Source organism: Cynoglossus semilaevis, chromosome 8 (genome assembly GCF_000523025.1).
Source record: "Cynoglossus semilaevis isolate Cse_v1.0 chromosome 8, Cse_v1.0, whole genome shotgun sequence".
NCBI lineage: Eukaryota > Metazoa > Chordata > Actinopteri > Pleuronectiformes > Cynoglossidae > Cynoglossus > Cynoglossus semilaevis.
The window spans coordinates 24,710,033-24,734,581 of NC_024314.1; the positions used below are offsets into that span (position 1 = coordinate 24,710,033).

At 43.9% G+C, this 24,549-nt stretch overlaps 1 protein-coding gene across 6 annotated transcripts in view; it reads right to left on the minus strand.

The window, feature by feature from the left end:
- The window catches only part of foxp2 (forkhead box P2), a 107,380-nt gene that overhangs the window by 23,245 nt on the left and 59,586 nt on the right, over positions 1-24,549 (minus strand). For all 6 annotated transcript variants that reach the window (XM_025057162.1, XM_025057163.1, XM_025057164.1 and 3 more), the window contains 6 exons: positions 19,963-20,052; positions 10,773-10,910; positions 9,931-10,020; positions 7,551-7,740; positions 5,839-6,139; positions 4,241-4,345 (listed from right to left, as the gene is read on the minus strand). In XM_025057162.1, coding sequence (XP_024912930.1) covers positions 4,241-4,345; positions 5,839-6,139; positions 7,551-7,740; positions 9,931-10,020; positions 10,773-10,910; positions 19,963-20,052 — 914 coding nt within the window. The remainder of the gene's footprint in view (positions 1-4,240; positions 4,346-5,838; positions 6,140-7,550; positions 7,741-9,930; positions 10,021-10,772; positions 10,911-19,962; positions 20,053-24,549) is intronic.

Genomic DNA, 24,549 nt, shown 5'->3' on the forward strand with positions numbered 1-24,549 from the left:
GCAAAAGGACGGGGACATCAAGGCAAATAAAGGCAAACGGAAAGACACAAGACACTGATAAATGGAGAGACTTTTTTTTACGTTTCTTAAACAGATAAAGTTTTTTTTAGCTTGATTTAAGAGGAAAAAACTGCTTCCTTTTCTTCTCTTTCCCCAAAGCTGTGTGTATGAATATGTATAAACCATCGAGGCTCAGTCAGGGCCCAATAATAAATCTACTGCAGCCAGCCTACATGGATGCTGCACTTCTGCTAATCGTCTGTGTGTGTGTGTGTGTGTGTGTATTATCAGGGGCCACAAAATCAGGCCCCGGAACTGTCTCCACCTGACACACACACACACAAACACACACACACACCGACGGTGGCTTAGTCTGATATCAGACAAAAGCAGCACAGACGCACAAACGCCATATGTTGCTACATACAAACACCAACTGACTGGTGTGTATAAACAAGCACACACACACACACACACACACACACACACACGTGCACATGCTCTCCCTGTGGTGCCGGTGCATGAGTAATACCCTCTCCGTTCTTAAAGGTCTCGTCACAGAGCAACAGACATGTATGGGGGAGGGAGGGGGTCATTGTTAAAGCTCAGCATCCTGTAAACCGGAACACGACCATCACCATCATCATCACCCTGCGATGTCACTCTCATCATCATACGAGGAGAGGAGGAGACACTGGTGCCGCTGCCTTGTGGGTTTAATTAGTGGTGGGTTACAGACACCAGTGTTCAGGTTAGCAGCTGAGCTAGCCATTTGAACATGGAGGCTGCTTCCCTGCCATTAATAAGGAGAGTGTCGGCGCTGACAGAGAGCGGGAGAGCCAGGGGTGTGTGTGTGTGTGTGTGTGTGTTGGTAAACTGATGGAAACAACTGTTAATTTGTAGCCTGATGAAGGCTTTGTGTAGAAGAGAGATCACTTAAAAAATCTATTAGTGGTCCTCATATATATTTATTCATTACCATTGAAACAAATCTGTAAACTTAAAGTCTAACTTTAAGTTTAAAGTTCAAGTTCAAATCTAGTCAGATTTAGAATTGAACTGAGAATTGACATCAATGTTGATCAATTTCCATTCAACATAGTATAAAGAGTTACAATCACGCACATATATATAAATATATAAAGAAAACCTAGTAATAATATATAACGTGATTGGGTAATCGTAATTGTTGTTCTTGTTTTTTCCCCTTTCACAGTTGAGGCCGGCGGCAAAAAATAGCTCAAAAGAAAAAGAAGGTGCAATCGTAGCTTTTTTCTTCTCATCTGTGACACACAGACATATGACGAGACGCACACACACACACACACACACAGAGAACACACAGCACACAAAAAAACATCACCTGTAATTGTACTTGGTTTTGAACTTCAGAGAGCTAATTCAGGGTGCCAGGCACCTGGCGGCTACCGTCTCCGTGTGAGAACACCTAAACGCGACTAAAGAGCTGTTAAATGCTGATCTTGACAACTTTTTTTTTCTGCACAACAAAACAACAGACAACTGAGTGTGTCGTGGCTGCTGAGCTGAGCTGAGCTGAGCTGGAGCTCAGACAGAGAGGGAGAGAGAGGGAGAGAGAGAGGGAGAGAGAAAACCTTGAGCTCAAGTCGATGCCCCCTCCCTTTACACCGCACTTGAACCTGCACCCAACTGCCAACATCTAAACACTCATCTGAATCTGACACCTGCTTTATGTAACCCCCGTTTAAACTCTACCTGTGTGTGTGTGTGTGTGTGTGTGTGCAGTCTGCTGGCATCTCCTGAAAACATAAAAAGCCTCCCTCTGACACCGACAATCACCGCTCCGAGGCACAGCGCCGAGCAGCCATCTTTGTTCCGATGACGAGTCTTTGCCTTCTTTGTTGCCGTCTGTTTTCATGTGGCGCCTGGTTTATTGTATAGAGGCCTGTGACTTGGTGTGAGACTTACTGAGGTGTGTAGGTAGGCTCGGTGGCAAATGTAGGAAGTGTTCCCGTTTTGTCGCAGCAGCAGATGCTAACCCACGGTTTTTGTTTTTTCGCATTTGAAGTAAAGACCTTTCCTCTCAGGGGTCTCTGTCGTCCTCGTGACTTCTTCATCTTCAGAACCGCGTGCCCTTTGGCTCTGGTTTTTCTAGCTAACTGAATTCCCCCCAATACCCCTCCCCCCACCTGAATACCCAGCTAAGCCACCCAGATAGTATCCTAAGAGCACACAGACTTAGGCGTGTTTGCGTGTGAACACGGAGTACAGTGCTCCCGCTCAGAGTGATGTCTTCTTTAAGTAAGTGTAACAAGGTGACAGGACAGGATATCAGAAAAGCTGCTAATCCGACACACACTTGCCTCCGCACACATCTGTTCCCAAGCTGCAAGGCAAACTACTCTACCTGGACTAGCGCTCATGTGGTCCGGGTTAGACCCGGGACCCTGCACGAGCTGGCATTCCATGAAGAGGGAAAAAAAAAAAAAACCTTTGGATGTGTTGAGAAATTGATATTGACATTAACATGTATGTCGCATTTATTTTTTCCTTCCACAGGGGGGATCAGCAAACACACTTGTCAGGCTATAGTTGTAATATACATTCACCTTGGATTCATTTAAAATCCATCGCTGTCAGTTACACTTCCGCTCACTGCGTTTCATGGCTTGAGAGCGTATTGAAACGCAGCCCGCCGTACTGTCGGGCTCTGCCTCTGAAGACTGGTAAACATTAGGTTTAGAGAAACCATTTCATCCTCACACACACACACACCTCTGAAGCCTAAATTCATGAACTGATGTGGAATCATGTTTGACCTACATCTTCCGACACCCCCACACTTCACGGAGAGCAGTTACTCTACTGCGGTACAAAAACGGGACCCCTGGTGGTGATTTGGAACAAAGTGAAAGTGAGAGTTGTTGTCGTTGTTGTGACGCAGCGAACACCACGAAATGTGACCTCAGGATTTAACCCACCACCAGCTACAGTCAAGGTCAACAGCGCCCGGGGAGCAGTGTGAGGGGACGGTGCCCATGCTCAGTCCACCTCAGTAGGCTGGTGGATTCGAACCTGCAACCAGGCCACCACTGCCGAACCTAGCCGAAACAAACCCCACTTCAAAAATCCCTGCCAGTTCACACAGACAACTACAGCTCTAGAAAAAAGAAAAAAAAACTCACTAGATCGTTATTTCTCATTTAATTACAAATCTAATTAGAATATTCAAATTGAAGCCTTCCATTTCTTTCTCTACTCTGTGTAAGAGCAGGGAACGAGGAAGAGCGAGAGTCAGAAACAGAGAGTGAGAGAGAGAGAGAGGAAGGGAAAGTCTTATTGAGTGGCAATGTGATAACCTGTAATCGTCAGCACTGCAAACACCTTCTTCCTTTGATGTCTCCCCACTAACATCCTGGCAACAAAGCCGGCCAATTACAAATGAGCTAATTAACTAAATTGTTGATGGAGCATGAAGAGTTCATTCGCTCTGGCGCCTGCACCATGACAACAGTGAACGGCGGCCTTTGTTGTGGAGGTAAGTGTGCGGCCTTGCGAGTTGCCATTAGCTTTTGACGTCTTTTTTTTTTTTTTAATCAGCCTGTTCCAGGAAGGAGGATTTGTTAAGCACTAGAACTGGTTGGAATGCCGTGCTCTGAGGTCTAAACCCTGTCAACTGGAGGTCAAAATGTCATCTTTTAAAGGCAGCCATGTCTTCTTTGAGAGAGTAGAGAGAGCGGTACGACAGGAAAAAACTACAAAAATGGAATCTCAATGAAAGTCAATGACATATATACTGTATATATATAGACATATATATATATATTTTTTTACAGCCTTTGCCTGTAGTCAAAAAAAATTTGGAGAATAGTGCACTGATATAACATAACCACGACCAGTATTTCTGTCATCCTAAATTAATTGGGTCGAACCGTCAGGTTTTTGTTCTCATTTACAATGGCTGTCTCTTCAGTGTTCCATGTTTTTTTATTCTATTTGAAGCCTGTCTGTGTGTGTGTGTGTGTGTATGTTTTTTATTCTATTTGAAGCCTGTGTGTGTGTGTGTGTGTGTGTTTCCTAATTACGTTGACTTAATATTTTGGCTCTCGTTGGATGCCTGGTATGTAACTGACTAATTTAGCTACACCTTAATGATGATGATGATGATGATGATGACTCTTGATTGCTCGAAGTACATCGTTCAACTTAACATTCCTCACAGGAATTATTACGGGAAAACAACATCTGACTCATGTCTTACTTGAGGAACTGTCCAAAGTCTTCACAGATGTTCTCGCAGCCGGGCCATTTACACACGCCGTGGCCGTACAGAGGGTGGGTCCCGCCGCTTTCTTCATGAAGTGAACTGTGGACAGAGGCGGAGAAGGAGAGAAGAAGAGAAGAAAGGTTAGGTCACACAGGACACAAGAGGTTACAACCAGAGAACTGGTCAACTCAGGTCAGATTTTTGAGGAACATTTTCAGACACAACATTAAGGTGTTCAGTTTCACACAGCTGAAAATCCATCGTTACAGGGAGGAGGACTGGTGACGAAGTAAAGATTAAACATCCAGACAGCTGTGTAATTTTCATCAGGACTTTTAAAGTAAAGATTAAACACCCAGACAGCTGTGTAATTTTCATCAGGAGATAAATACTGTGTGTAAATTATGTTCTCTGAGGACAGGCTTTTTTTCTTCTTCCAAATGGCACCCAAATAAGTTACGACCCCGCCTCGACAGCACGTCCAATTAAAGATGACAGTTTAACCTTTAGTCCTCGCACCGCTGCGTGTCCCTGTCTCTGCAGGAGAATACGACGATGGCTGTGTGGTGCGGTGTTTGTCTTCTCGTAGGTTAGGTCCCCACATGCTTGTGTGTGTGTGCGGGGGTCAATTTCCTGTTTGTGGTATCGCTGCTCACGCCAAGTTTTACAGCAGGGCTTTTTCCCGTCATCGATTGGTGGCATGTTGGTAAGCGGCGCCCCTGATGATACTCCCTGTTTCCATCATTACGAGATGCCGCGTGTCCCCCCGGGGATGTGGACAGATAAAGTGGCCTCGTCCTTATTCCTCCTCCACTTCCATCTATTCCTTTAAAGCTCTCCCTTTCAAGTCGTCTTTTAGCGGTGCTGAAGAGATAGCGTCTACATCAAACCAATTACACCTACGGTGCCTCTCTACCCGGAGTCTCTACCCAGCATACACACAGAAACACACCCTCTACCCTAGTCCTTATTATAATATTGCCCAAGAAAAGTCTTTAAATAATGCATGGGCGACATAAGCAGCCATGTGAACACTCGGTGTTTTGGTGCTGGGTGCATTTATGAAAGACGCCATAACAAGCATAAACATCCTGGAAATGCCACTCAAGGCATCGTGTATTCTGTTTACATGACAAGTAATTTTCAAAAGAGTAAAGAAAAAAAAAAGACAGCGAGAGAGAGAGAGAGAGAGAGGAAAAAAAACGTACTAAATACTTAATGTACGAGCAGGTTACCTTGTCTTTCCTGCCGGAGAGGCTTGTTTTAAGTCTGCCTGCATGTATTCCTTTCTAGGCTTTTAAATCTCTGATTCAAGCTAAGTGTGTTCAATGGCACACGCGGCCCCCGGGGGGAGAACAGGATGAGTTTTTAATACTGCACAGACACTAATAAACTATTGAACAAATAAACAAACATGTTGTTCTCCCCGTGGCAGTTGTTATTTCAAACAAGGACAAACACAAAGGATGAGAGAACAACATCTCCGTGATCCTGGAGCAGGAACAGCAACGGAAACAGGTATCTGGAAACTTTTCATCTTCTCTTTTTTTTTTAGCATAACACAGTACATGAAATGTTAGCTTAGAGTGTACCTCTCTCGCTCTCGTTCCCGTTCCCGCTCCCTCTCTCTTCTGTGGTTGAGGGCCGGGGACTGTCCGTTGACGATGGAATGGTGAGAGATGGGAGGTGACGCTTTGGCGGGATTAGAGGAGGAGGTAGTTGAAGAAGAGTTGTTGGTGGAGAGGTCTAATCCTCCACCGCCGCCATTGCCGCCGGTGCCGGTGCCACTGTTGCTGTGTTTGTGGCCGTTGTCCTCCATCGTGTGGCCGCCTCCGCCGCCGCCTCCGGTCACGTCCTTCCATAGCTGCTGTAACTCTGCTGGGCTGAGACCAGCTGGAAAAAAAAATCAGGGAGAGAGCAGAAAATTATTAAACACGAGAGAACTTAGAAGATGAGACAAGATTACTTGTAGTGAAATATTGTTGTATTTTTTATTTTTATTTTTTTCTCAGGCTGCTCTACATGAAAGAACTCCTTAGATCAGAGACCGACCAATAATAGTGACACATTCACAGCTAGTACTTTTCCACTAAAACACTCTATTTGCTAAGTAACTGCAAGCTCCTCGCTGTCGAACAAAATAAAGAAAACATTGAAAATGAAAGTGATTTGCCCCGCTCTGACCACCTCAATAGCTCCACGCCCCTCCAGTTTAGAAACCACTGTCCCATACAGTATGATGCAGCCACTTGCAATAACAAGTTGGTTTATTTAGCACCGTAAAGTCAAGTCAAGACACAAAGTTAGTCCTGGCCACCATGCAGTACTTCTAATGACCCACAGGTGTCAGTACCTGTAGTAGTGTGTATCCATTCATTATATTATTTGATTAATTAATAAACAGCTGATGGCAGACCGTCTTCTCTCACTGATCCACCAACAGCACCTGGTAACAGTTCTCACTCATGTACTTTAGTCTCACACATTTGTGTGGTTCCATCAAACAGGAGGGGTGATGGGGGGGGGGGGGGACATTGATTATAGCCATTCGGCGCATGCTGTTTCTGAAATAAACAAGATTTGTCTTTCTGCTTGTTTTCTAGCCCGGCAGCTAATTGGACAACACTCACTCCTTTGATTTCCCTCTGAAATCTCTCTGCCTGTTGTGTTCTGCTCTCCCGTCGCCATTTTGGTGGTAAACAACAAACAACAGTGTTTACTTGGCTCTGGATAAAAAAAAAATAAAAATGGAGCTTGTTTTTTTCCCCAAACACTCTTTTTACTTCCATTTTTTTTGCCTTTATAGTTTCAGTCAAGGCAGTAAACAGAAACAACAACAACCAGGGGAAGATTAAGGGGGAGTTGAGGGGAGTAATGGGAGAAAAAAAAACAACAAGCAGAGCTGAGAGAAAAAAAAAGGTAAATAAAGAAGGCTATAATCAGACAGAGTGAGAGAGGGACAGAGAGAGAGGGAGGGAGAGAGAGGGAGGGAGAAAACAAAATAAGAATACAGAGAGTTAGAGAGAAAGTGGATGACAGAAGAGCATACCAATAAGAAAAAGGCAGACAGATGATAATACTTTAAGATAACACACACTTAGGAGGGACAGGAGCGCATCCCAATGAGACAGACAAACAGAGGAGGCAAAGCTTGGACGGAGACAAAAGTTAGTTTTAAAGCCACCTACAGACGAACCCGGGAACAGTACCACACACACGGGACAAACGCTGCGACGCCTGACACTTTCCCCCTTCTCCCCTCTCTCTTCAGTTCACCCGCCCTAACCCTTCGTCCCCGTCTTACCTTGAGGGGGCAGCGTCTGTCCGGGCAGGGCAGCCTGACCGGGGGCGGGCCCGGGCAGGGAGAGCAGGCCCTGCCTCTGCATGTTGAGCAGGTGCTGCTGCTGCTGGAGCTGCTGCATCTGCAGGAGCTGCTGCTGGAAGACGAGCTGCTGGGCGGCCAGCTGCTGCTGCTGCTGCTGTTGTTGCTGTTGCTATAGAGAGGAGGAGGCGAAGAGAGAAGGAGAGGAGGAGAGGAGGAGAGGAGGAGAGGAGGGAGGGAAATTACAGAGAAATTAACAACTGAGGGAAGGAGAGGAGCCGTAGCTGTGTTCATTGTTGGTCTGTGTGAGCGAAGTCCACACTCACTCGCCTCCATCGTGACCTGAGCTTTCCCTCCCTGTCTCTGTCTGTCTGTCTGTTTGTCTGTCTGTCTCTGCCTGTCTGTCTCTGTCTGTCTCTGTCTCCCTGTCTCTGCCTGTCTCTGTCTGTCTGTCTGTTTGTCTGTCTGTCTCTGCCTGTCTGTCTCTGTCTGTCTCTGTCTCCCTGTCTCTGCCTGTCTCTGTCTGTCTCCCTGTCTCTGTCTGTCTGTCTCTGTCTCTGCCTGCTCTGTCTTCTTTTCTGATTTTCAGGCTGTACCACAGCAGGGCTTCCTTTTCATCCGTACGTACAGTATGTGTGTGTGTCCGAGCACACACACACACACACACACAATCCTGTGCTTATAAACTTCCTCTCTAAACCTGGCAGCGTTTGTTGCTGGTGATTGTGTGTGTGATACTAAGCCTGTGGTATAATCCTCCGCTCTCTATTTTTTTTTTATAGTTAATTGTCTCGGCTTCACTGATGGTTTTGTTATAGCTTATGTGGCCAGAGGGAGCGGGCAGAAAAAGAGATTTACAGCGTCACAAAATAAACACACACACACATGTGGCCCCTCCTCCCTCTTGACCCTGTTCCTTCTTTTTCTCTCCGACTCGCAGAGTAGTTTAGTTTATTGCTGGGACACAGACAGACAGTTGCATAAGCCTGCTGCAAAAAAACAAAAACAAAACAAAACAACAAATAAATAAATAAATGAAATAAAATAAAAAAAGCAAACCGACAACAGAACAGACTTCAAGCTCAGTCAGAGAAACAACGGCCCGACAGCAAGACGGTGACAGAGAAAAAAATACAAAAGGCTGGAGCTGCAAAGCAGTTGTATGTGACAAATGTCTGCTATAAACTATAAAACACAGCAAAAAAAAAAACTAAAAAAACTGCAGCAATAATAGGATCCATGATGGATGTGCATGGATAATGTTTAAACTCTATTCCTGATGGTTTTTCAATTTTCCTCCGCTCTCCGTGTACATGTGTACTGTAGGTGCAGCCAGCGTGTCGTGCACATATGTTTCTGTATGTTCAGAACACACCGAGAGTCTGCTGTGGAGGAGGAGGAGGGTGGAGGAGGGGGGGGGGCAAAACTTGTGATGCACTCACTGGAAAACAGGCTGCATAATGGAGTGATGGAGAGAGGCAGTTTGCCCTCCCTACGCCTCCATCCCGCCTCAAGAGAAATAAGGGAGCAATTTCTATTCCATATTTGATGGTGGGGGCCCCTGAAAAACTCGATTCACAAATCCAAACAGAAACAAAGCCGCCGGGAGGTCAGTTGCGGCTTCCTGGAGGGGCAGCATAATGGGCTGCTCGAGGAGACAAAACATGCAACACATGGAGGAAAAAAAAAAAAAAAAAAAGAAAGAAAGGACAGACTTTGTGTGATATCTTCTTTTTTTTTTTCCTGATCAATTTAACTGCTCCTGCACGTACAGCACTGTCTGGATGTGCCTCCAGACTGGCTCTCAGGGTTCACCACCGACCCCCTGGTTATGCAAATGCGGCGGAGGTTTTCACGAGCGTCTCTCTCTCTCTCTCTCTCTCCGTTTCCCTGAGAGCCGGCGAGAGCGGGACAGAGCCGCTGTCTGTCCGCTGTCTGCCTGTCACGGTGATTTATGAGTGTCGTGTACTGTAACTTAAGCGCTGGCTGGCGTGCGTCTGTGCGTGCATGGGTGTGTTTGTGTGTATGTTTGCGGGTCCGCACTCGAACGCTTCATTAACGAGTTGGAGTCGGCAACCTCCGTTTCTGCTCTCCATTCATAAAAGTGTCAGTGAACACAACACAGTGTGTTCCAACTGTCCAGTCACAGGTGTATCTTTTAGAATGGGATTACCAAATACAGTAGTTCACAGATCGAGACCGATGAGGTTTGCTACACCCTCGTCTCGTCCGTCCATCGAGAGCGATGAAGTTTGCTACACCCTCGTCTCGTCCGTCCGTAATGGTTGATGTCAGTTGGTGTAGATGAGAGCGTGCGTGTGTGTGTGTGTGTGTGTGTGTGTGTGTGTGTGGAAGCTCTTACCTCTTTCACCTGTTTGCCAGGATGCTGTTGCTGGAGAAGCTGCAGATGAAGCTGCTCCTGCTGTTTCTTATAGAACTCCTGCAGGTGTTGCTGTGCACGCACCACAGAAAAAACACAGAAAAAAAAAAAAAAAAAAAAAAAAAAAAACAATTAAGTCGAGGTAATAAATGAATATTTGCACAATCCTATACTAAATATTATCATTTTCAAACATGTTTTTTTGTGAATGTAACTTTGAATGAATGAACAATGAAAACATTTTCATCCTTTCCTGCATGTCTATCGAGACCATTTTTAAATGTTTGCTTTCAGTTAAAAGATGCTACGATTCATCATTTGATTAAATGTCCTGCTTTTATTAGAAATCTTTCTGAAAAAAAATCCCTTTTCAGAAAGATTTGTACTACAGCAGACAAAACAGTTCTTTAAAAGGATTTAAACATTTTTAAAGGACAAAAGCCACTGAGACGAGAGTGTGAGCTTTGTTAATTAAACAATTCTCTCTTTTTTTTTCAATGATATCCATGAGTGAGAAATGTACTTCGTCTCTGACAGAAGACGGCTCCAAATATTACATCATCTATTACCCGTCATTCAGCTTTCATTGTTCGATCCGATTGTGCCCTACTCTCCCATGAGTCCCTGATGGACGCTTGTCAGGAAATTGGACCAATCGGACGCGAGGTACAGTTAATTAGAGGTGACTCGAGCAGGAGCTCACAGTGAGAATGTCAAGGACGCTGGGCTGCGGTGAGGGTTCATCTCCAAAACCAGAACTCTTGATTTTTTTTTGTTTGTTAAAAAAACAAACAGGATTGACAGGTGTTGAGTGTATAACCAACCTGCTGTAGCATAACAGCCTGCTGCTGCTGGAGCAGGGCCTGGAGCTGCTGAGGGGAAAGCACCTGCTGCTGGAGGATCTGCTGCATCTGTTGCGGCGTGATCACCTGGGGACTCATCATGGCCACCGACACTGGAACCTGGACAGGGCAGGAAAAAGGGGAGACGGGGGGTGGGGGGGTGGGGAAAGAAGAGTTGAGTTGATGTATAAATAGAACATCAGAGATGTGCCGCAGCCTTATTGGCGTGCATCTACAGGGAGTGTGGTAATTGATGACTGAGAAGAGGAGAGAGGTCTCCAGTGGTCACGTCCCTTAAGCGGCCTAGAGGAGACGTTGAAGGACAGATGGGTGCCGTGTCTTTTTGTTGCTAATGTTATTTTCCTGCTTCCGACCCGCCGGGAAAAGTAAGGGAAGGATTTAAATAGACGTAGACCTTAATTAGCATGACCCCTTGAACTCCCGCCCCTCTCACCCCCCATCTTAGCATGGCTACGAAACAAAACAGTCGTGAAAACTGACAACTTAAACGAAGGCTTTTCACTGGTGAAGTGGACTCATGATGGTTCAGCCTGAGCCTAATTACTTAGCTTTAAGAGTTAAAAGAAAAAAAAAGAATTATTTCTTCGTTTTTTTAAGGTTTTGCATAAGCAACTGTGGCAAAAACAAAACAATCATTTATAGGTGATAATTATTCAAATCTGACAAACTGCAGAAAAAGAACAGCACAAACACAGCACAAAACAACATCTCAGTTTTAGTTTTAAGGATAGCAGCGACAGCCACTTGTGAGGCATGAGATCAGTACACAACGATACGTTTCTGCTCCGTCTTTGTTTGTGAGCACACGTTTTAACAGGGGAGTTTTAGCTTAGACGAAGTGTGTTGTAAATTTCCAGACCATTGGGGCTGATTAGACTGAACAACATTATAGTGGTACGGAAGGAAAAAGTCTCTGTTTTGTTTACCTCTGAATAAAAAGAGAAAACAGAGTCAACACTTAGTTAATGATTTAGCACAAGTCTCAAGTCATTTGGACTTGAGACTTGACACAAAAGACTTGATTTGGACTTGAGCACAAAGACTCTTGACTTGACTTGGGTTTGAGTAAAAAGACGTGAGACTTGATATAGATTTGATTACAAACACTTGAGACTTGATTGTGACTTGAGTAAAAAAGACTTGACTTGGCTTCACTACAAACACTTGACTTGAAAAAAAAAAGACTTGCTCGCAGAGACTTGCTGATTCTCTCCTGTGTGACCTTTAAAATGTAACATAATAGTTTGATGCCTGCGGCAAAACAAAATACTCATTGGATATTTTTCATCATATCGACATTTTTTTTTCCTGATAGACAAGCTATACGCTGCTATAACACAATTAAAATGTCGACATGTAGTAACACCTTCACTGACACTAATTGCTGGCGGTGTTTGGCACTGAGCTGCCATGACAGTAACTAGCCTATATGGTGTGTCAGGGGGCCAATAAGACATCCCTGTCCTCATCGCCAGCTAATCAAGCTGCCTTGATTACTTTCCATGCATGTCCCCGTCTCCCTTCCTCCTTCTCTCCCTCTCTCTTTCCTTTTTTTTTTCTTTCTCTCTCTGTCAGGCCTTGACACGTCCTTGTTTAGCTCTCCTCTCCTCAATGCCTCCCCTCCAACCCAGCCAACCTCCCCCCACCCCCCCTCTTTGATTAGCTGAGACATTTGCATGGTCACTACACATTTTTCATTTTAGAAGTCATTATGCATTAGTGGCTCCTGATCGCCCGCCTTGACTAATCCTGATGAACTGAAAATCACAGCTGAAGGTCAACTTCCAGCCGGCCCCTGCTGCACATTCATATTCATATTCAAACAAATCCTGCCTCTATTGTTCATTAGGGTCTTAAAGAGAAGGGACTCCGTCTAAGGTGGACAACCTGCTGGAGGAGGAGGAGGAGTAGGAGGAGGAGCTGCTGGAGGAGGAGGAGTAGGAGGAGGAAGAGGAGGAGGATGTTGTGGTACATCTCTTTTCTCCTCAACGCTCCCGCAACGAGAGGCAGCGTTAGTGAAGAAGAAAATGCATTCACAATAAGTGAAGTGATGAACAAAGGCCGTCAAAAGTTGCAAATTAAACAGTCTGTGTGTAATTATGCAAATGCCGTGCTTACACCTTCAATGTTATTAACCCTTGAAGCTACGTTTGCTAGGTAAGTAATTACCCCTGCAGTCACTCCTGGTTTTGTGTTGGATGCCATGACAATGGGGCCGAGTGGAGCTGAGAAACAACATGAGAGATGCACTCATTAAGACTATTAATTGGATTCTGGCTCAAAGATGTTTGGGTTCACAAAGAAATGCAGGAATTGTATGTGGAGGATTAGGGCACGAATGCACGCGCGTCCATATGCGGAGATGAGCTGAAGTGAACGTTCTAAAAACAGTTCCTCCTTTGTGAAAGTGCCAAAATAAAAGCATCTACAGACACAGTGTTCCAAGAGTCCAAAGGAACAAACAGCTACATGCGAGGTTTTTACTTTTAAACCACTCGTCAAATCTAAACAAGTAAAAATATCCTACAAGCCGACCGCCCTGAACATAAAGAAGAACAGAGAAAAGGCAGGTGAAAGAAGGAGAGAGGAGAAAAGGCAGTGGCCCACGTCCATTGTGAAGTGCAGCATAATGCTAATTCCAGCATTTAACTGCATGCTTTTCTGCTTGACGTATCAGAGGCGCCGAGATGAAAGCAGATAAGTAATTGCTCTCCTGGTTCTTTTTCTTCACTGACAACCCATAAATTTAATTTTACACACACGTTCATTTACATTTTCGAGTATATGACATGATAATTGCAGGAATATAACACCTCCATTCTGCAGGAAACTGCATCAGGGCTTGATTGACGTGAGCGGTGAATTGAAAGGAACAGGAGGCTGAATTGCCTCTCCTCCAAATGATTTTGCCATGAAGGGATGAAATTAATGAACATTTACTAGATGATGGCGGTGGCATAAACATCCACACACGTGAACAGAATCGCACTCAGACACACAGAGGTGGAGCCGTGATATCCAATGGGGTTTACCTTTGTTCCTCTAATATCTACAAAGATTTATGGCTAAGAAGAGGATGATTTTTTTTTTTTTTTGCATAAGGTTTATTTTAATTCTTTATTACTAAGTTTGACTTACTATTGGACTAATTTGAATGATTTATAGACATCAAGTGCAAATATATTCTTACATTAGATTTTAATGTGACTATTACGTCTAGGGAATTTGCACAGTATTTGAACCCCTGTTTATTTATGTACCTGCAGCTAAAGTGAACGATGATCTATGTTGACATGAACTTTAAAGCCGTGTGGTTGGCCCTGCGGTTTGGGGGAAAAAAAAAAAAAAAGAAAAAAAAAAAGAAAAACAAAACACCTTTAAATTGGCTCCTTATGTGAAAACACTGGAGAGGCCGCACCACAAACAAGGAGATCATTACACCACTCTTGTCACACTCGCCGCCTGTAACCAGCTTCTCTTACTCCTTACGAAAGGTCAAGCTCCTCGGCAGGGAAATGACGAAGATGGCGCTTGTTGTGTAGGTGAATTACCCGCACAACTGTCTGGCCCTTATTAAAATCGAACTGATACCACGATAAACTCTCCACCACAGCGTGTCAGCAGAGTAACCTTCATGATCACTGCTTGTTCCTCCCCTTCGAGCAAAAACCACTGTCTGCTCAGGTGTGTAGCATTAGACAAACACGTCAATCATCTCATCTGTCCATCCTTAAAAAATCAGACATGACCCTATACTGTATGTGAATGTGCCATTTTGGCTTGTGACCCCATTTTTCATCACAAATATCTTGTGTCCGCAGAGACATTTTTCCTTTTCCTAGAATTATTGTTTTATTCATCTTTGTTAATTTGTGTTCTAGCCAGATTAGTGTACAAAGCGATATTTTATTTTAAGCGACCCCACCTAGGGTCACAACCCCAAGGTTGACAAAAACACTGTCCTATATTATTAACACAGGCATCAGTCATCCAAAAAAACTCCTCATCACAACTGTTCAGAAACAGACAAGTTACGAGGAATTCCTCTTCCAAACAGTGCTACGTATCGGACGCGTCGGTGAACGGCTGCGGAGTGGATTAAGCTCCAGTAAGTTGGTAATTACAGTGATTCCCTGGCAGAGGAAGTCACTGCTAATTAAGTCACAAGCTTCACATCACACTTAAGACAGAAAGAGGGAGGAGGAGGAGGAGGAGGAGGAGAAACCAGTGCCATCCACGTACCCATTCCCTTATTCCACCTCAATCTCTTAGGCGTCCCAGGAACGGACTACTCCCAAACCTACAGCCTCCCTTGTTGTTGGCGACCTCTCAGCTCTCCCCAGCCAATTAGAGTCAATTGTGACCATGTGGTTATTGATAGCCAGGAGTCTCCAGTTGAAGACAGAAATGACAGATGTCTGCGTTGGGAGCCGTACTCCCTCCGAGGCATGTCAAGGTTTTTTGGGCTTGGGGAGGAAGATCAATACTCGGGATTGTCATGACTGAATCTAAGTAGATTATTAAATGTTTTCCCGAAATCAATTTTCAGTGCAGAGTGGAAGCAGTGCGATTTATCATTACATAAAGACCCATCATGTAAAAGTCACTAATAAAAAGCCTAAGGAGATTGAGAGGGGCTTAGCACGATTTCCATATTGATTTATCTCCGCATGCAGATATAGTCATTGATTAAGCCCCTCCATCGTGGGGTACATCAGTGTACTGGTGGTGACACTGCTTGTACAACATTGTTTTGTTGTCATTATCAGCACACACTGCTAAAAAAGAAACGCCCTTTATTAATAATCTTCCCTCTGCCGATGCATCCCTGCAGGTGTGGAGTGGGAGTCGAGGAAGGAAAGTGAGAATTAAAAAGAGGAAAGTCCAGGGAGTGGAGTGGTAGAATGGGATGAGAGTGCGTCTCCACAGAGAGGTGGGGGCACTTCTCTCTGATGTTGCAGGTAATGTGGCCTCCGCTGGATCAGCCTCTTGATCAGTGACACACAGTAAATTACAAGTGCTTCAAGCAGCTCAGTGAATCATAGTTCATCACTTGGAAAGCCTTTCCTGATCACCACCACCGGGGCCCGGGCGTATCAGATCTGCCAGTTAGGATCCAATTAACACCCTGGTCAGAATCATCAGATTGCATGTGTAAGGGCTTGTATAACTCGTTTATTGCAACCATGTATCTTCTGTCACGAGGTAAATTTGTTGCTGCTACATCAAAGGTCTAAGATACTCCCCCCGCCCCCCCCCTGCACTTCCTCCCGCTCACTTTCTCTTGATCCCCCACCAAACTCTGGCTGCTTCGCCTTGGGGTTGCATTTCAACTTCTTTTGCATCACAATGATGAACCTGCTCTGTCCTCGCAATTTAGCAATCTTGTCCTGTAGGTGTTGCAAATGCAGCAGGGGGGGGAAGAGAAGAAGGGAGGGAGCGAGATGGGGGATTGAAAAGGAAAAAAAAAAAAAAACCTCTGGTTTTTTGGAGGGGGGTGACAAAAGCAGTAACCAAGGGTGTTTGACTTAAAATGTGCTGACATTTTTTTTCTTTTTTACTCTCAGAGTCAACAGAAGTTTTGCTCATGAATAACATAATATCTCCCCCCTTTCTTTTTTTCCACCTTTGCTGTGATCATTCCTTTTTTTTTTTTGTATGTTTTCAGATCCAACCAGAGGGGACGCAGAGCAAAGGATATATTCATAAATGTAAATGTGAGCTGCCTTTCCTTTAGTCGTACACTCCAAAGGTGTATTCAAGCCTTGCACCGCAGCCCTTTTCCCTTGCCTCCCCGGGTGCATGCTTTTCCAGATGAAAGCCAATAAGCAGATGAGAACTGCCATTGAGATAATGCTGGCTCAGTGGCGAGATATGTGGACCTGACCTTTAGAAGTGTGACACTTCCTGGAACGGACCAGTGCCCACAGCCGATGTGGCAGGTCTGAGCAGGAAAAGGAGAAGCAGGAATTTGAATGGAATCCTAATCCATGCGTAGAAAGAACAACTCCACATATCCGCATATTTTGATTCATACGTAGACTGCTGTGTTGCACATATGGAACAGAGGTTATTTGTCCTGTGTGTGAATCACGACGCTGCGTTTTGAGGAAAGTTGAAGTGAAATGGGGTTCATTTTAGGACGGCGCTCAATAAGAGTCTTCCTTAGCAATGAGCCTGTATTGAACTGCAATATTGTCTTGGCCAAACCATAGCCAGTGTCACGGATTCACGTCTGTGATCAAATGTCGTATGAAATCTCATTTATTTTTAAATGAACCGTATTATTCCTCATCTAAAACAACTGGGTCGACGTTCTCTCGGTCGTTTTTGAACCCACTACGGTGTTCGCCATCGTCAACATTTCTGTTCCTACACAATACCTATCAACAAATCCGCTCACCACCACCGAGTCTCAGGAAGTAACTTCTGGCGATGTGAGAACTTTGATCAAGTGTCACTGCGCTCACGTCGGTGTGTAGATGCGTTACGCGCATGTCTGCGAAACAACTGTCAGATTCATAGGCCTCCTGTAATCCTCTCTGCCTCTGCTTGTCCGCGTTTCTTTATTTGTATTCCAAATGTCAGTGTATAAATGCCTTTCAGAGAGGGGTGGGGGGGTGTGGGAGTGGGGGGGTATATTGCCACGGAGAGGAGAACGGAGGAGAGGAGAGCCGTGTAAGCAGCATGGCGGAGGCAGAGGGGGATTTACGGGGAGAAATAGGTGTTTATTGAGTGCTCCCGTGGGCTTACTGTGTAATAATAGACCTGTCACATTACGCAAATGTGGTGAAGCCGCATGTGTGTGTGTGTGTGTGTGTGTGTGTTTGTATGTGTGTTTGTGGGCTGTTTGTCTTTGCCCACGTGTGTGTATGCGTGCTGATGCCAGGGCTGCCTGCCTCCACTCCATCAGGACCAACGTCAGCCAACGGATAGAATTAGTCAAGCGAGGGCCTTTAGTTGCTAATACGCGTAATTAAAAACCGCAAGCTGGGGCACTTAGATGCTTGTGTACTAAATAATTTACACACCATGATCTATGGATCATTTCCTGCTCTTAAATATCCAAGACTGGAAAACAAGAGAGTGGGTAAAAACGAAAAAAAAAAAAAAGGCTGCGAGAGGATTTACGATCATCTGAGTCATAAGCAGGGCGTCATGGCGACATATTAATCCTCCGGTCCCTCTTTATTGCACCAATCATACATGTGAATCAATTCTTGTGATTCCTGCAGTTGAAAATAAACATCACAGGTTCAATCCCCTTGACGTTTATCTGTAACAAAGGTAATAACGCTGTTGCAGGATAATGCTCACTGTGGCCTCATAATCCAGGTAAATAATGCAGCTTTATTGGGTAAACTTATTTATATTGAGTAGGAGAAGGCGGACGAACGAGCTGGCAAGGCGGAGAGAAAGAAAAACAAAAATAGCAAAACAAAGCTTTTTAATAAAGTGAGAATTTCCACTGCCTGCTCGTGATATTTGCACAACAGAATACTGCAGTTCAAGTTAAACCGACGAGTATCTCTCTGACAGCGGCGCCTCTTCTACCACGTACTGCGTGGAAACATTTCGGAGCAGAGAGACCGAAAGATGACGCGTTGTTGTCATGAATGTTTATAAAGCCCGGGTCAACAGTCGGCTGGAGTGGAAGCCGAGGACGGACCCCATTTTGCAATTGCTCCTCCAATTCATATCGCCAACTTGAGGCGAGGAGTAAGCAAGTGTAAATATTCAATATTTACCGTTTGCTGTTGTGATTACAGGCATAGTGCGGACAGATAGCTGTGCACCTACGCTGCCTTCTTCCAATATTGTTCCTTCTGTCATGTATGAATTACTCTTAGATCCTTCAGGATCTCCCCCACCTTTTTTTTTTGAATTTCATCACATTCAAACAGGAGTGTTTGGAATTCCCACACAAAAGGGAAACCAATATAAAATAAACTAAAGGACAAATCCTATTTTATTACTTTTGATGGAAAGTGTGCAATTGCATGACCCGGTCTTTGCAACCATATCTCCTCACTGCCTAATGAGGTACACAGGGGTGTGACTCCAATTGAAGGCGTCGCCATTGTTAGACTGTGAAAATATCCACGGGTGAGGTTAACGCCAATTTCCTCGTCATTAATGAAATGCGCGGAGCTTCTAATGAGGTGAACCGCTGCACCTTGATATTACTTATTAGCCGAGCGGAGGGCGCAAACTCCTACACTTCCATTTCAAATGACTAAAAAAGAAAAAAAAAACACCACTACTTATAAAAACATAGAGCAAATGTCAAGGGGCTCTTACATAATGTGAAGACAGCAGAAGTGAGTGAACGTCTAGTTGGTTTAAAGGAGCAGAAGAGTTAGTGTGTGTTCACAGCAGGAGGAAGCAGAAGGAATGTGTTAATGTGCATATATATATATATATATATACATATATATATATATATATATACATATATATATATATATATATACATATATATATATATATATATATACATATATATATATATATATATACATATATATATATATATATATACATATATATATATATATATATATGAGCCTGTAGAACGCATGCGACTGTTTCTGTGTGTGTGCGTGGGTAAAAGTGTGACCTTTCCGGAATCACTGACAACAAAAATGGCAGCCTCTGGAATCAATAGGCCAAATTAGTGTCGGAGAGCGAAATTGACAGCTAGTTAAAATTAGCCGTAAGCCGGCAGTGACACCGACAGATGTTTCAAATCACAGCTAATCTCCAGATACCGCGTGTCAACAGTATGGATACTGTGAGAGGAGCGTATGGATTAAAACCATAGTCTCTAAACAAAAGACACAGCTGTGCGTAATTGTTGATCAGTTCAAACCAGGAAAGGTGTTCAAATATTAAGTGCTTCTGTACTGATGAAAATGGAAGAACAGCAGCGTGAAGACAAAACCCTAACGTCGCCGTGTTGTGTTTTTCTGCCGTCTTGGAGACACTTAGCTTCCCAGGGACCGGGCTCGGCCCGGCTTTAGGATTCCAATGACAGGTCCCCCGGATTGTGTTGGAAAACCAAACACACTTGTGGAGCAGAGGAAATCTTCTTTTCACAGGAACATGTATTATGGATGGACTTAAGAGATTAGACGGGGAGCTGCTTTACCTGCAGTGGACGCTGTTTGTCCTGGCTCTTTGGAGATTTCAGGCCACTGCCTGGCTGCTGCAAGAGTAATTGCCTCGCTGCTTGTAGGGCCTGGGAACAGAATAGAACACACAACAAAAAGACAGCGTGAAAAAGGAGGATCCGACAGACGGGTGGAGGGTACAGAGGACAATAAAAAGAAAAAAAAAACTTTAGATGTATATTTGATTTTCTGGAGATGACAGGGTGGATTATTTAAAATTTCACGGACCAATGTCACGGCACACTGTCACGATGCGATTCACACAAGGATGAAAATGTGTTTTAGTAACGATTTACAGAGCTGTGATCAAGGATAAATAGAGGTTTTTTTTTTTCTTCCCAGAGCACGCACTGAAGAAGGGTAAGGAGGGGGTGGTGAGCTGGAGGGAAAAGAAAAAAAAAAACACCACAGAGCATCAGTAGAATTGACCTGTCTAGTGTGTGCTCAACTGAAATACCCACTTCTCTCTGCAAATTACTGCCACATTTGCATATTCATAATATCAATTTGAAGTAGAGGCAGCGCCATGTGAAGTGTCTCTGGGAGCTGTAATTAAAGTTGACAAAATCAACATCAGATTACATTTAGAGTGAATTAACCAGCAGCCCAGGTTTTTTACACTGTGCATTAAAGAGTGCTTAAGAGCAGAGCGTCTATGAGTAGATGAAGGAAGAGGGAAAAAAAAAAAAAAGCCTGTTCTCTGCCAGCTGAAAATGAGTTCATATATGATTAAACAAGAAAATTAAAAATGGTGATCATAACTGTGATCACAGAGGTTAAGTATTTCTCTTATTTCAATTCCAACCAAATTCTAAGGTTTCCCAGAGAAAACACAAAAACACAAATAAAAAACAAAAACTTCAGGTCTCCGTGTGTTTGATGAAGAAAGGACAGGACGAGGAGGAGGGAGGAAAAACAAAACTCAGGTGGAGAGTGACACTTCCTGTGAAATGTTTTATTATTATTATTATTATTGTTATTTTGCCAGTATCCATGACAACAAGTGCCTTGACAGGACGTGCGTATGGCGCAGCTCTGCCAGCTGGTGGGAACAATGTTTGAACTAGAACATCGAGATCCTGAGCATACAAGGGAGAAGACAGGAGAGAGGGAGCAAGTAAAAAAAAAAACAAAACAAAAAAGAGAACGTGTGGAGGAAGGAGGAAAAGAAAAGTTGCCACGTCTTAACCCCTCAGGGAACACAGCTACCCCCTGATCAATTATGAAAAGACAGGGATGGGGGGGATGATGGGGGGGGGGGGGGGGGGGGGGGGGTGGTGGATCTGTCTGTCTGGCTGCTCAGGAGGAGCCAGACTTTCTGAAGTGAAGTAAACAAACATTACACTGGCACTGGGTCCTAACTGCATTGATCCGTCTCACTGCTCAGAAGAATCCAGTCGCCACCAGGTTTTATGAGCACGTGTGTGAGTGTGTGTGCACGTGTGTGTGCACGTGTGTGCTGTGTGTGTGTGACAACTTGTAAACTGAGCTGTGGCCCTTCTCCTTAAAGCACACAGGACAGTTAATGTGAGTTAAAGTACACACATAAAACACAGCTTTAGCTTTTAAAACGTGTTTGAAGAATCTTTTAAGATTCATATAAGGCATGCATTTAGGTCCAAGGTCTGGCTCGGGGGCTTAATCTGGCACGTGCAACCTGTTTTATAATTTTTTTTTTCAAGTATTAAACAAAAGTATAATTTGACATTATAAAACACAGTATTTTTGGTTGACTTTTGTTTTAGCATCAGCATGCTACTGTAAATTTCCAATTTTATAATGTTGAATTTATTTGAGCTATTTGTATTTTTTTTATTATTATTATTGTTACATTTAAGCTAATGTGGAGCTTTTTTCTTCTGGGGTTTATAAACTAATTTTTTCCAGCTATAATGAACATAAATGTACTGTGTATTTAATATGGTCAATGGATACATCTTTGTGTGAATACATTTTTGTGAAATGCACTTTATTTATGTGGAAGTTATTTTAATTACCTCTTGTTTAAAAGGCTAGCCATCCCTGCCTTAACTGGGCACGAAAGACAAAACAAATTCATGAATGCAGCCGATCAACTTGGTAATTAAAGGACCGGCTAATTAATCTCGGCGTGATTGGTGAATCAAAGTAATTATAAGGCTTATTGAGTCCTGCGCACCGTAGTTAGAGGGATGACTGCCTGATGAGAGCAGCCCAAGTTAGATGACTGGAGGAAATATTTATTCATGTGTGAATCAATAATGACTCACTTCATTATACACTAAGTCAAAAGACATCCTCAGACATAATGCACACAGTCGTCAGCGTAGAGAAAATAAACGCTGGGAAACTGCACTTGTGCGATGCAGTAAATCTGAAAGACCAACTACACCTCGGTTATTTTAGAAAAAAAAAAAAAAAAGGTCTGCTCACTCGACTTGGACTTCTCACACCGCTCCAAACACAACACAGAGCTCATTAACGACAGTCAGACTTTTCCAAAGTGGTTTGTCAAGTCTGAAACTGTCACCTTGTCTCTGGCAGTTAGGTCGCCTGTGTTTTTCTGCGTTTAAGAAGGAAAAAAAAAAACCAAAACATACATATTCCTGTTTCCTCTCTGTTTCATTGGCCCCAGAGCATCTGACCATTACAGTTAAAAAGCAGCAATTTGTGCCACCGGCTCTCCACTTCACACAGATGGCAAGCCGGAGCTATTCTCTGAGCACAAAATGCACCCAGTGCCAAGAAAAGTCATCAAAAGTTTGCCGAAGAGCTGCCGGAGCGGATGAAAAAAACAGACGAGTGCAGAGGCAGCGTCTATTTAACCTGGGTTGCTATGCATGAAAAATGACATCCCCGGTCTATTAATGCACACATTGTATAAACAGCACAATGTGACACATTCTTCAGAATGAGAGGGAGAGAGAGGGAGAGAGAGAGGGAGAGAGGAAAAGAGCCGGACCCTGCTATATAAATAACAAGGCACTCAGAGGCATATTTGATGTTGATATTCATCACTCAGGTCGGAGAAGAGGAGGAAAATAAGACGAGGGAGAATAACACACAGAGCAACCGAAAACCACGTCACGGGGATGCTTATGAAAATAAGATTCAGCCCAAATGGATCTGGTGTAATTGGTTTCAGATAGTGAGGTCGGGAGAAAGGCGATACAGGCGGCTATTATGCGAAACTGACTAAGAAACAAGAATGTTTACACAGGCATTCCTCTGCTACATTAATAGGCATGCAGAGATCACCGGAGAGGAGGAACGGGGGGGCAGGAGGGGAGGGGGCAGGGGGGTGAGACGAAACTGACGGAGAGGAGCTCTATACTTCTATTCTCCCCTCGCCCGTGTCCTGGTGTTCTGAGTCCATACAAAAACAAGGGTAGCGGGGAGAACGTACCACAATGGACCTTTGTAAGTAGCGCGCAAAGATCTAAAACAAGCATGAAATACTTTAGTGAGCCCTGTATTAATGGGCCAAACCATTACAAATCTGCAGATTGCTTATTGTGCATGATAGAGACGGAGGGCTAGGGGAGGAATAAACCGTGCACTAGGAATGTCACTCCTAAATCCACCTGGAGACTGCACGATGCCAAGTATCATAACACTGGACTTGGACGGAGTTGAGAGAGTGTGACACATCGTCTTCAGACGTGTTTAGATCACTTCCTGTCTGAGGTCATGCTGTGTGTTGTTGTCATTGGACAAAAGTGTTGATAAGGAAACTACACTCCCAGTAAAAATGTTGACATCTTACCAAGAGCAAAAACAATTTTTTTGGAGGGGTGGGGCTTTGAAATTTGAGATGAATCATGAATGATTAAGATACATGAAATTTCCTGAATTGAACAATATGTGCTTGTTACTCATGTAAATTATAAGATTCTTAGTATAGAAAAAAAGAAAATGATGACTCAGGGCTTGTTGTTGTCTAAAAGTTAAAATAAACTGTAAAAAAAACAACGAGAGCCATTTTATTGTGTTTATGATCAACAAACGTGTACAGATTTCTAAGTTGTTCCGCCTTTATATATATTTTTTTAAATGCCAACTTTTCTGACAATGGCGTTTACAGCAGATGGATTGGTTCTGAATGATGACACAGGTGTGAAATATGCTGCACGGCACCGCGGTCTCTGCAGGATAATCATCCCGTCCAGCAGCTCATTGAAAACAGATTATCAATTGTTGATCAATAGGAAATGAAGTCTGGTCAAAACGACATTTCCATTTTGTGCTCGTGATCTGACCTGATTTGTGTGTGTTTGTTTTAGAGACTAACGGGCTGTTGTTCAACACCCAGGGCTGTCGGCCAGAACAACTCAAACCATGCTGACAGCTTTGACAACTCCCACACACACAAACATGTTATTGTGTGTGTGTGTGTGTGTGTGTAAGCGCATACACATCGCTGCACAACAGGCTTATCTATCTTGGCTATGAGAACGAAAAAGGGGGGCTGGAACGAAAAGAAAATGATAAAAAGTGTTATCGAAGTAGAGGGAGTGGCGTACGACAAACAGTTTCAACTGTACAAACAAACACGGCAGATTGGACGGCGGCCACCGGCCCGTTAG